At 30.9% G+C, this 12339-nt stretch overlaps 1 protein-coding gene and 1 long non-coding RNA gene across 2 annotated transcripts in view; one reads left to right on the top strand and one right to left on the bottom strand.

Annotated features, from left to right (window-relative positions):
* The first annotated feature begins 298 nt into the window (after positions 1–298).
* On the top strand, positions 299–3284 carry LOC111699125 (uncharacterized). Its single transcript, XR_002764693.1, has 3 exons — positions 299–510; positions 1135–1281; positions 2714–3284. It is a non-coding gene; the product is annotated as an uncharacterized LOC111699125 (long non-coding RNA).
* Positions 3285–8919: 5635 nt separating this feature from the next.
* LOC111698852 (sodium-dependent proline transporter) overlaps positions 8920–12339 on the bottom strand; it is a 9681-nt gene continuing 6261 nt past the window's right edge. The window contains exons 10-14 of the mRNA XM_023469354.1: positions 11993–12097; positions 11409–11490; positions 11275–11338; positions 9410–9529; positions 8920–9009 (exon numbers count right to left, since the gene is read on the bottom strand). Of these exons, the coding sequence (XP_023325122.1) occupies positions 8920–9009; positions 9410–9529; positions 11275–11338; positions 11409–11490; positions 11993–12097 (461 nt within the window). The remainder of the gene's footprint in view (positions 9010–9409; positions 9530–11274; positions 11339–11408; positions 11491–11992; positions 12098–12339) is intronic.

The following is a 12339-nucleotide window of genomic DNA, read 5'->3' as shown; positions in this document are numbered from 1 at the left end:
GGAAGGAACTGTAAGCTTAATTTTAAGTGACTGTGCATGCTAAGATTTACAAGGAACCCTTAAAACTCGAAAAGTTTTTATTTCTGGGAATTTCTCCATTGTTTCTAATAAACAAGAAATGCGTAAGTCACTGTTTGCATAGAAACTAAAATGCAATTAAACAGTTAAACATTAAACATGGATATCTAATTCATACTTGATTAAACAAAACTTGAAAGGGTACCTTTGTAGATCAGACATTATCCTCTTTGCGCAGAGGGTCACATGAAATTCTGTTTACAGTCCCTTTAACTTGTAGAAAAACTACGAATGGAATCTAAGCCTGGATATTTTCCTTTTCAAATCCGTCCAATTATTTCCTTCATCTTCCTCGCCTTTCTCCTCTCCTCTAACGGGTTAACCTACATCCTTCGGATCTACAAGAGGTCCATCAGTCCAGGGAAAATCAACCTCATCATCATCCTCAACTACTACATCGTAGAGAAATACAACGTCGTCATCACTGTCGTGGTAATTTTTGTTTTTAATCTCTCTGTTTCTATAGCATCCGGCCATGAATCGTATTCTCAAATACGTTCTACAAGCAAAATATCTAAACGGGGACTGTTTATAAATTCAAGTGATTCTATTTTTACTCAACCAAGAATCCATCATCAACTCCATGAAAATTTACAATTTCAACTCCATAAAGCTATATTTGCATCTTTGCTTCAGAATGAATTAATGAAATTTCCAAAATTGAACACTTTTCAAACTAAAAATAACGATATCTTCCATGTTAATGACCAGATGGGTACCATGTTGCAAAAACAGTCCCTTTAGTTCTAAAATATAGAATGATAAATAGAAGATTCATGCTGAAAGAAAGGGAACTTTTTCACAACAATTCAAGTAATCATTTAGTTAAAACTGGGTATATGCTCAACTTACAATTATCCCTTTAAAACTTCATCTTGGAAAAAATGATGAGGATATCCTTTTTTTCAGAGGAAAAAGATGACAAATTTCTAGCAGAAAATGTAAAGGTTGTAAGGTCTTGTACTTATATTGCTTTTCAAATCTTGGATCTTTAAATATGATTTAACTAAACAAAAAATAAAAAAATTTCAAATTTCAAATAGATAAAATTTTAAGAGTGCGGCGACAATATGGACTTCAACAGTGTCCTATCTCCCCAGATTCCTGGCGGTCATACTGAGCTGGTTCAACAGCTACCTTGCCTTCTCAACCATCTTCTTGTACTTGGCTGTCAGCAGTTTCCGAGTTCTGTTTGTGGTTAAGGTAAAATTAAAGATTGGATTGCATGACAAAGATCCCCCCCCCCCTGGATAATTGTAATTATTTAACTATCTTCTATGACAAGGATTTCACTCCCTAGGATAATTGTAATTAATTTTATGACAAGCATTTTCATCCCCTCGATAATTGTATTGATTTGGACTATCTTCTATGACAAGGATTTCACCCTTCCCCCCTTGATGATTGCAAGGACTTGAATCACCACTGATGACATATAACTCCCCTCCCCCTCCCCCAAGAAAATTGCAAGAATTTTAAATATCATGGGAAAAAATGATTTCCATAGACAAATTCAAAAGTAAGCAAGTCAGCACAAATTTTACTATGCGCGAAGCACCCTTAATTAAAACCTTGTGTTCTTATATTTGTTAAATTAGACCTTTCAAGTAAAATGATAATGTAAAATATTCAAATATTTATTACAATATTAAATATAACCTTTCAAGTAAAATGATAATGTAAAATATTCAAATATTTATTACAATATTAAATATAACCTTTCAAGTAAAATGATAATAGTAAAATATTCAAATATTTATTACAATATTAAATATAACCTTTCAAGTAATTAAAATGATAATAGTAAAATATTCAAATATTTATTACAATATTAAATATAACCTTTCAAGTAAAATGATAATAGTAAAATATTCAAATATTTATTACAATATTAAATATAACCTTTCAAGTAAAATGATAATAGTAAAATATTCAAATATTTATCACAATATTAAATATAACCTTTCAAGTAAAATGATAATAGTAAAATATTCAAATATTTATTACAATATTAAATATAACCTTTTAAGTAAAATGATAATAGTAAAATATTCAAATATTTATTACAATATTAAATATAACCTTTTAATTTTGCTTTTAATGCATACACAATTGAATATCTTATTCGAAGAACACTTTGTTCGGTCGATGGGAAAGGGAAAAGGGGGGGGGGTCACATGTTCCAGCCCACGATGTTAATCTCTTTTTAGAAATATCGGTTACATGGTCTCATTAATATGCATATTTACTTGAAAATTCACAAAAGAAAGTATATAGGAAAACTCACCAAATTTTATTGTTATTGTTTTCAATTGTTAACAAATCTTTATAAATATAAAATATGAATACTTAATACTCACAGAAAAAAAGTTTATGAAAAACTAGGTTTTACTTTCAGTTCGTGCATTTTTCTATACTTTTAGAGGATAACACTATATCAAATCGTAAGAAAGTATAAAAGAATATAATGCATATTATAAAGTTTTATGTCTGAAATTATTTGAAAAAATTGGATAAGAAAGAAATTGGAACCCCTGAACAAAATGAAAAAACCTGTTTTTTTTCAATAATTTCTTTGCGAAGTATGTTTTTTTATTTACAAAATGTGATTAAACATACGAGTTCTCATTTTTAGAATTTATATCTGAACAAGTTGGCCTCTACAGTGGTATAAAACCATCCACTGCTGTGGATATCCATGCTGTAATCCTAGCCACTGCGTTCACACTCAGCCTCATGGCAATGGTCCTCTCCTACACCTTCAATCGGGAATATCTGAAACGAAATCACAGTCATCTCATCCTCTCAGAACATACAATCAGTCGGAACGTGATTAGTTTTAAATCTCTGATAGTAGTTGGAGTACTGCTCTACCTTCCTAGCCTAGTCTATCTTAGCTTTCAGTACTTTCTCCCTCAAAACTTCCCGACAGGAAACATTCTCACATGCTTCTTCTTAAACTGTGGTCTGGCGTACTTCGCCAAATCAAAACAAGTGAAAATATTTGCTTGCGGGAAATAAATATAGTCTCAGTACTGAAGAACAATAAAAGTTAATTGTTGACAAAAAAGAAAGAAAAAAATTGGCTAAATATTTTTCAATACAAATTTTCTTGTAGACAATACATTGGTCTAAGTACTGAACAATAATAACAGCTGATCAAAAATAAAAGAAAGGGGGAAAATAGACTGAAGTTACATTACTGTCTTACTTAAGAAAAAACAAACAAATTGTAAACAAAAAAAAGAAAATAGAAAAAAATGAGGTTGACTTTTTAAAAGGTTACTATACAATTTAATTCTAATTGTAAAAAAACACAGTGGTCTCATGGTACTGAAAAACTTTGAAAGATGATTATCCTACAAAATATTAAATAGCAACCTAGGTTTGAAGAGTTAATGATTTTTAGCTTTTTTCCCTAAAAATTAGAAAATGAAATTTTGAGAAACATTTATGATAATATAAAATTTTATCTTCGAATTGCAGGTTCAATTAAATAAATCATAATTTAAAAATTAAGTAAAATTATTATAAGAAACCTGATACACAATTCTTGCATTATGTTTGGGGGGGGGGGTGATGATGGGAGGCTGGGTAATGAACTGCCCTTTTTATTATTCTGTGCTTACATTTTGACATGCGTTCCAACTCGTTGATTCTTTCGAAATAACCCACCATGTAAGGAAAAGTTTTCATATAAAAAACTCTATTTTCAGAGTTATTTTCAATTTTGAGAGTTATTTTCATGATTTATCATTAGAATCTTATATCTTGTAATCACAATTATATGGGAATTTTTAAGCGAGAAAAAAAGAAAATGATACGGAAAAAAATTATCTTATTCGTTCACATGTTAAAACATTTAATTTATAATTTATCATCATCTAAAAGTAATTTTATATTAAATTTTCTCACATAACACTTATTTGCCAGAAATCACAGCTTTGAGTATATGTATATTGTGTAAAAAGTGTTTTTATTGTATTATTGAAGATATCATGGTGCCAAGAGCGGTTAATGTCGGTTATTTTTTTGTAAAATTTAACGTGCTGAAATTTAGATATTCATTAACTATCTATATATATCTTGAAGTATTCGGATTTTTGTGATTTGCATATAGCAAACCCGCAAAACTGTGGAACAGAACATTTGACATTTTTGCTTTTTGGGTTGGTATAAAGGAAAACGTTTATAAGTATCTTGACTGAAAACTGTTGATAGGTTTGTGTTGTGTCACGTGTGTAAATTTTTAATATTGCTGTTTTCATCTTCACTGAACAGTTTTGAAAATAAAACTTGAGTGGAATGCAGTCCTCTTTCTACAGTTTTTAGGTCTCACTGTAAAACATGGTTTTGAGCCCCTGGCATGGAAATATAATTGAAAATGTTATCTATATTTTATAACTCTTCTTTGAAGAATCAAAACTTAACAAATTTATTCCAGATATGTAGAAATAAATATGAAATATTGGCCAAATATTGATGTAACAAAAACTATTAAAAATTTGTTCAGTGGTTTTCATGTTTTAACTCTCGTATCTGTATATTTTTCGTGGCGTAATAAAAAATTATTATAACATGCTTTATTTCATTTAAATTTTAAATATCTATACATAACATTAATTTTTTCACGATAATGAAACACTATGATAATAACTCATACACAGGAAAATATCTTAATACAGTAGTATTCATGAAACTGTGGAATAGGAAGATACCATTTTAGAAAATTCAAATGTATTTTACGCTGTTATAAAGCGAATAGTTTGATAAATTTCTGGGAATTTCGTGTTTATTGAACTATTTGAAATCATACCTTAGGTCCAACAATCGTTTTCCTTTTCCATAGTTTGATCGGTCTCACTGTAGCAAAAGTATGTTCAAAGCATAAACTTTATCATCTGAGCATCAGTCAAGTAGATCATTGAATTATGTGAACATGCTTGACAATAAACTCGTGTTTCAATTTTGGTAAAATATATTTCAGTTTCTTCTTAATTTTTAGAAATTCTGTTGGTTTGGTTTAATGAACGTTTGGGTTTGACGCCCAAATCTAAAATCTAAAGACTAGACAGGTTTTTACAAGAAAGATAAACTTTTTCATTTACAATCATTATAATTTTATGGGCGCATATTTGCCCTTTAATTGCTTAAAGGTATTGTTGGCCTATTGACAAAATGACGCAATTTTTGGAGTTAAGAACAAAACATCTATAACCGGAGATAGGCTTACATCATACGTGTGAATTCACACTCCTCTGCTGCTTTAGTATTTGTATATTGGCGGTACAGTCCAAAGTAGGGCCGGAAAGGTTGACCCAGCTCGTATATTCAAATGTACACCGGTGGAGCGTGAACTGTGTTCTTAATTGGAAGTTGTGTTTATTCTCAAAAAAAAAAACAATCCATTGAAGGCACGGTAGAATGTATATTTTAAAACAACAAGGATAAAAATAAAAAAAACTCTTTTCTGCAAATGTTATTTGCGCAAGAAAAATAAGCAAATCAAAATAATACTCTAGCCAGGATCTTTGATTTAAAATACACTTTTAAAAAATTTTAAAGGTTGAAGCTCAAAAATCTTGCCGACGTTTTTTTCCAATTTTTTAATCACAAATCGTAATATTTTTAATTGTAGAATGTAAGTTTTTAATGTTAAGTTTTGGAAAACTTTTGACGACCAAGACACGGTGGAATAAATTTGACAATTTTGAGCTTTTATGATTAAAAATGTATGAGCACTTAAAGGGAGTGTTCGCGAAAAATGAAAGGGGTATAGGCTTACGTCGAAAAATTATCGATGGTGATCGCTACTAATCCTGCTTCTATCTGTTGCGTCTACAAAGAGAAAAATGTTAAAAACGACTCATACCGAAAATACGTAGCGTCCATACAAATTCAAAAAGTTGAAACAGTCGACTCGGATCGTAGAAAAAATCAATTTAATTCCAAACAAATCATCAAAATATTATTTGATGCCTTCATATTTCGCATATAGTTGATATTTTATAATATTTTTTACTTGTTACTCTAGACAGAGACATCTATAGCGGTCAAATGAACGTCCTTTAAAGTAAAAAATATATAAAATATAAACTATATACGAATGCGTCAAAAAATAATTGATGATTAATGGTTGTAATATTTGAATAGTTTGTTTGGAATGAAATTGATTTTTTTTACGATCCGAGTCGAATGTTGCAACTTTCTGAATTTGTATGAACGCTACGTTCTTCGGCATGAGTAGTTTTTAACAATTTTCTCCTTACAGACGCAACGCAACGCTTATTTTTCTCCTTAAGACTATACCCCNGGGGGGGGGGGGGTTTAGACTACAGATTGTTATTCTATTATTGATAAAAGCTAGAGGTGTTTACATGATTTCAATGCTAAAAAAGCACAAACAAATGTTTGCCTCCTTTAAATGGACTGGTTGGGGGAGGGAGGGTGCATTCATTTTTAGTAGGAGCCCTCAACTTTTTAATTTTCCCCTTTTTCCCGCCCTGAAATAATAGCACTTACCATAACCCTTGGAACACCCCTAGCTCCGAATATAAGGTGCACAAGCCCCCCGAGCACCAGGGGCGACAAGGGGAGGAAGGAAAGGGCCCATCCCAGGGGCATCCCCCATCCGGGGGGTAGGGACATTCTGAAAGTGGCCAGTGGCGCCAGAAGATGGTCCAGGGACAACAAGTGCAGGGACCAACATAATCCACCCTGAAATATGATGTTTTATTAACAGAAATACTATAAATTGGAATTATGGTTTATGCGATGTTTTCAGGGTCAAATTGGCCATGCAAGAGCCCATAGTTTAAAATATCAAAGGTCTACGACATTGGGTTACTAAGATATGGGGACTAGAAAATCAGAGTTTGTGCCAAAGACCAAAGTCCTTTTCAATTTATCAAAAAATTTGAAAAATAACATAAAAAATGAAATCTTTTCATTCTATGGGTCACAAAATATTGTAAGTAATGCTATTGGTTCGGCTAATGTTTAAGTTTAGGAACTAGACGATGAGATGTTTGTTTAACTTTGATATAAATAAATTAAACTCAAGTAAAGAGTAATTAAGTGCAGTCTGTAATGCCAACAGAATGTATGGAGTAACTAAAGAATTGTAATTGTATAGTATAGGCATAAAACGCACAAACAACCTTGACTTCCCCCCCCCCCCCCTCCCCACGATTATCCCGTTGACATCGTAATTATGACCTACAGTACAACTTGAATAAAATTAGGAAAGGAAATCAAGGATTTTTAAAAACAGGTAATTATATCATTTCCTCAAATTAAAACAATTCCTTAGACAAACCACTCTCCACTAAACACTATATATATCTTCGGTCAGTGCACTGCAGATTACTGCAGAACACTCCGAAAGCTTAGTTGACAGTTGAACACGAGAACAACGTTTAACCTTAAAGGGCCTAAAGTTAACCTTAAAGGGCCTAAAGTTAACCTTAAAGGGCCTAAAGTTAACCTTAAAGGGCCTAAAGTTAACGCTTTTTCAAGTTAAAAAGTAATATTCTTACTTAGATAAGGATTTATTGTAACGTTGTAATTTGGGTATATTACTAGCTCAATGGAGTCCCTTAAAGCAATACAATTAATTTGACTCAATAGCTATCCCTATCTTTACTTGGTTTCTGCCTTCTGGAAGATTTCGTAGATTAAAAAAATATTCCATTTAATTTGAGTTAAAATCAAATATTCAATCAATATAAAAAACGTCTGTTTTGTGAAAAAAAATTAATAGAGACCTGATAAATGTTTTATTAGGTTATGACTACATCATAAGCTATAACAAATTATCGTAATTTTTCCGGTCCAGCCATAAGCATTGATTTTCTTTTTGTGGGAGAGGAGTAATTTTAGAAATATTTTTTATTAATTCTTTCATGTATTTAAATTGGTGTAAATTTGAATACAATTTGTGTAAAGCGCCACAAATTTCTAAATATACTAATCGCATATAGTTGATATTTTATAATATTTTTTACTTGTTACTCTAGACAGAGACATCTATAGCGGTCAAATGAACGTCCTTTAAAGTAAAAAATATATAAAATATAAACTATATACGAATGCGTCAAAAAATAATTGATGATTAATGGTTGTAATATTTGAATAGTTTGTTTGGAATGAAATTGATTTTTTTTACGATCCGAGTCGAATGTTGCAACTTTCTGAATTTGTATGAACGCTACGTTCTTAAAGTGAGTCGTTTTTAGCAATTTTCTCTTTATAGACGCAACAGATAGAAGTAAGATTAGTAGCTATCACCATCGATACTTTTTCTACGTCAGACTATAACCCCTTTCATTTTTTGAGAACACTCCCTTTGATAAAAAAAAAGTTAGACAACTGAAACATTTCTATTATTCTGTTCAGCTGCCAGCTCAAGGTGTTCATTTCTATAGTAGCGGTCAGTTGGTCGAACACATCCTTTCAAATGCTGAAAATAAAATGATATAAATGATCAATTTGCTAAAATTATAACTTTTGTCAAGATTTCAACAAAACAAAAGTAATTTGATATTCATTCTCTGGAATTAATAAAGTGAAAAAACAATAAAAAAACGTATCAATCAAAAATGAAAATAAAAATATATCTGAAAAATAAAACATTTCTAATAATGAAAATAATATGGAAGAATGATTTCTTCTTTTTGGGGACTAAGAAAGAAATAATAAGAAATTTGAAAATTTCGAGGAATTTTTCATAAAATGATGAAATGAAGAAATGGCATTTTTTTAATGCTAAAAATGATAATAATAATGTGCTTAGATTAAGACATGTACTCCACTTTAGGGATTTACAGGAAACCAAATTATTCAACCGTTTATTAACATGCTCCTCCGTTTCCTAAACTCTTGAGATGTTACAAAATGATGAAAACATACTTTACTCATCTCGGATAAATCCTACACAAATAACGGAAAATTCAAGTAATAATAAGCGTTATGATTTAAACTTTGATAATTGATACATAACGACAATAATTGTGCAAAGTTTTCTGGCATGTTTAAAAGATACCATTTGTTTACAACAAGTAAAATAATTCATAAATTTTTTTTTAAGTCATCATTGCTTATTTACGATACAAGCAATATATTGCAACTTTCTGAATTAGTAAGGACGCTACATTCTTCGGTATGAGTCGTTTTTAACCAGTTTCTCTTTATAGACGCAACAGATAGAAGTAAGATGAGTAGCGATCAAAAGCGCTTATTTTTTTACCGTAAGCCAAGACCCACTTTCATTTTTCGCGAACACTCCCTTTAATTAATTTGTTTTTCAAAACAATTTTCCGATTTTTCCTTCCTTCATCATATTTCTGGTTCCATGGCAGAGTACAGCAGGCAGTACAGTTAGCAGTACAATAAGGAGCTGGGGCCAGGTGGCTATATATGTATTCACCAGGTGGTAAACATTTATTCCTCCCTAAATACAAACAATATAAACAATATAAACAATATAAACAATATAAACAATATAAACAAAATGAACAATATAAACAATATAAACAAAATAAACAATATAATCAATATTAACAATATAAACAATATAAACAATATAAACAATATAAACAATATAAACAATATAAACAATATAATCAATATAAGCAATATAAACAATATAAACCATCACTAAAAAAACCATTGATTATTTTAAGCTTAGTATTACCAAACAAACCATTGGTGTTTTTAACCCATTCGTGACGGGACGGTCAATTTTGACCGGGTAAGGTTTTTATTTTTTAGCGCCTTCATTTTTAAACCAACTGTCGTCTCGTTTTATTCCAGATCCTTCCTACATATATGCCAAGTTTTGCAAATAGGTGACAGGTCGATAGGTTAAACCGGCTTCACTTGGGGGGTAAATACAATGTCAACATCTTTAAATTCTGAAACCTCTGGGGACAACAGGTATAAATCAGTGAAAAAATGTTTCAAACGGGAATTCCGGCTACAATTGAAAAGTAAGAAACAGTTAAATTTGAAAGAATATAACAATTTTTGTAAATATGTCAGAAAAAAATCGGAAAATCTAGGTTTCAGACCATGACGGCATGCTTTAGTTCTTAGTTGTTTAATACAGGATGAACAACAAAATATTCACAAAAAATAAATATAAATTTTGGAGAAGACTTTCCTTTTCTAAAAAAATATTTATGTTCGTATGCGCCCGAGAAATAATTGCAAAATTCAGAAAGTACAAGACTGTTGCGATCAAAATCATATTTATTTATTTATCATATAAAAACCCATGCTAGGCATTTACTAATAAACATATACGATGCAACATTTTTGAGTCACCCTGTTCAGAGATAATTGGAAATTGTTCAGATTAAGAATGTTTGAGAGAGCCTGCAGCAAGAAACCCTGCCGGAAATCACAAGATCCGCAATGATTTAAGCAAAAGTTAAATCGGACAACAAAGCACACGATTTGAGATCTGTAATATTTATCAGAGATCACAAAGAAACAGAAAGAATCACAGGGAATCTTTGGAGATCACAGATAATCATTGGAGATTAAATTGAACCATTAGAGATAACATAGCATCATTAGAGGTCAAGGAGAATCTTTGAAGATTACATTTAACCATTGATGATTACGGAGAATCATTGTAGATCACAGAAAAAATTGGAGATCACGGAAAATTATAGGAGATCACAGATAATTACTGGAGATCACAGGGAATCATTGGAGATCACAGACAATCATTGGAGATCACAGCTAACCATTGGAGATCACTAAGAAAAAGTGTAGATCACAAAGAACCATCAGAGATCACAGGGAATCATTGGAGATCACAGATAACCAGTAGAGATCACGGAGAATCTTTGTACATCACAGAACCCCATTGGAGATCACAGAAAATTATTGGAGATCACAGATAATCATTGGAGATCACAAAGCATCATTGGAGATCACGGATAACTATTGAAGATTGCAGAGAATCCATGTAGATTAATGAAAGCCATATAATGGACATTTTTAGAAATGGTTCACATTTTTGGAAAATACGGAGACTCATAAAGACTTTATGGAAGAAAGTTGGCGGAAAAAGATTTAATCTCACAAACCTTAATTTTCCAAACCAAATAAAATTCAATTCAAGATGGCCGTTCATTTCCAAGAAAAGATTAATTAGATCCTTCCATCAAGATTTTGCTGTATTACCTGAGTAGTCATGAATATATCCAGTAGAAAGAAGACCACGAGGATAAGGAATGTAATGAGTGGCCTAAAAAAATAAAAATGCACAACAAGAAATAAAGAAATAAAATAAAATATTTCTAATATGGTTAAGTTACCTGTACGGAATGAGTGAAGGTCGAATTGCCACAATACTTCCAGTCATAACCTCCAGATATCCAAAGATGGAAGATATACAAACTTAATAAAAACACATTTTAAGATTGAGAAATTGTTGTTTATTATGTGTAAATATTTTGTTGTTGGTGTAACAATATGAAAACTCAAAATGAAAAAAACTCATGAACCTCATATTTTCCAAATTAAAAATAAATTTTTCGAATTTTCTGTTCTGAACAGGGTTACCGACAAAAAGATGAGACTTCAGAGAAGATTGTACGAATTCGATTAGTCCGTTTTCTTGCCTTCAGGGTTCATTGAATGTCCTTAGACATTTAGTAAACCATCAAAATACTCAATTGAAAGCAGAAAACAAAAATCAAGCTTCAAATCGCCATATTTTTAGAGTTTCATGTCGTCTTTACAGTCTAATCCTGTGTGGGTAACCATGTATAATATATCAGTAATCAGTAATCAGTAATCATACCAGGCTTTAAGATAAAAAATCTTTGATACGACTAGGACTTCCTCAGATCTAGTTAGTTTCACGTGAATTCCTTTAATTTCAATTATTTGTTCTTACCTAGAACTATGAGAACAAAGAGAAGTCCCCCCCAGAGCCAGCCATAGGATAAACTTGATATTGCAGACTCCAGAGCTGTTACTCCCAGCAGCCACATTCCTTGACCTACAGATAATAATAATAATAATAGTAATATTAATAATAATAAAATAATAACAGTAATAAAAATAATAATAATAATAATAATAATAACAATAATAGTAATAATAACAATAATAATAATAATAATAATACTAATAATAAATGATTTTCAGTGCTTATCTATAGCATAGGGCATAAAATAGTATTGTTTTCGTGGATTTATGATGAATAGATAGAAGTAGATAGAAGTAGAGTAGAAGTAGAGA

This window comes from Eurytemora carolleeae, unplaced genomic scaffold (assembly GCF_000591075.1).
Source record: "Eurytemora carolleeae unplaced genomic scaffold, Eaff_2.0 scaffold77, whole genome shotgun sequence".
NCBI lineage: Eukaryota > Metazoa > Arthropoda > Copepoda > Calanoida > Temoridae > Eurytemora > Eurytemora carolleeae.
The sequence above is the reverse complement of the archived record's forward strand: the minus strand, read 5'-3'. Positions and strand labels throughout refer to the sequence as shown.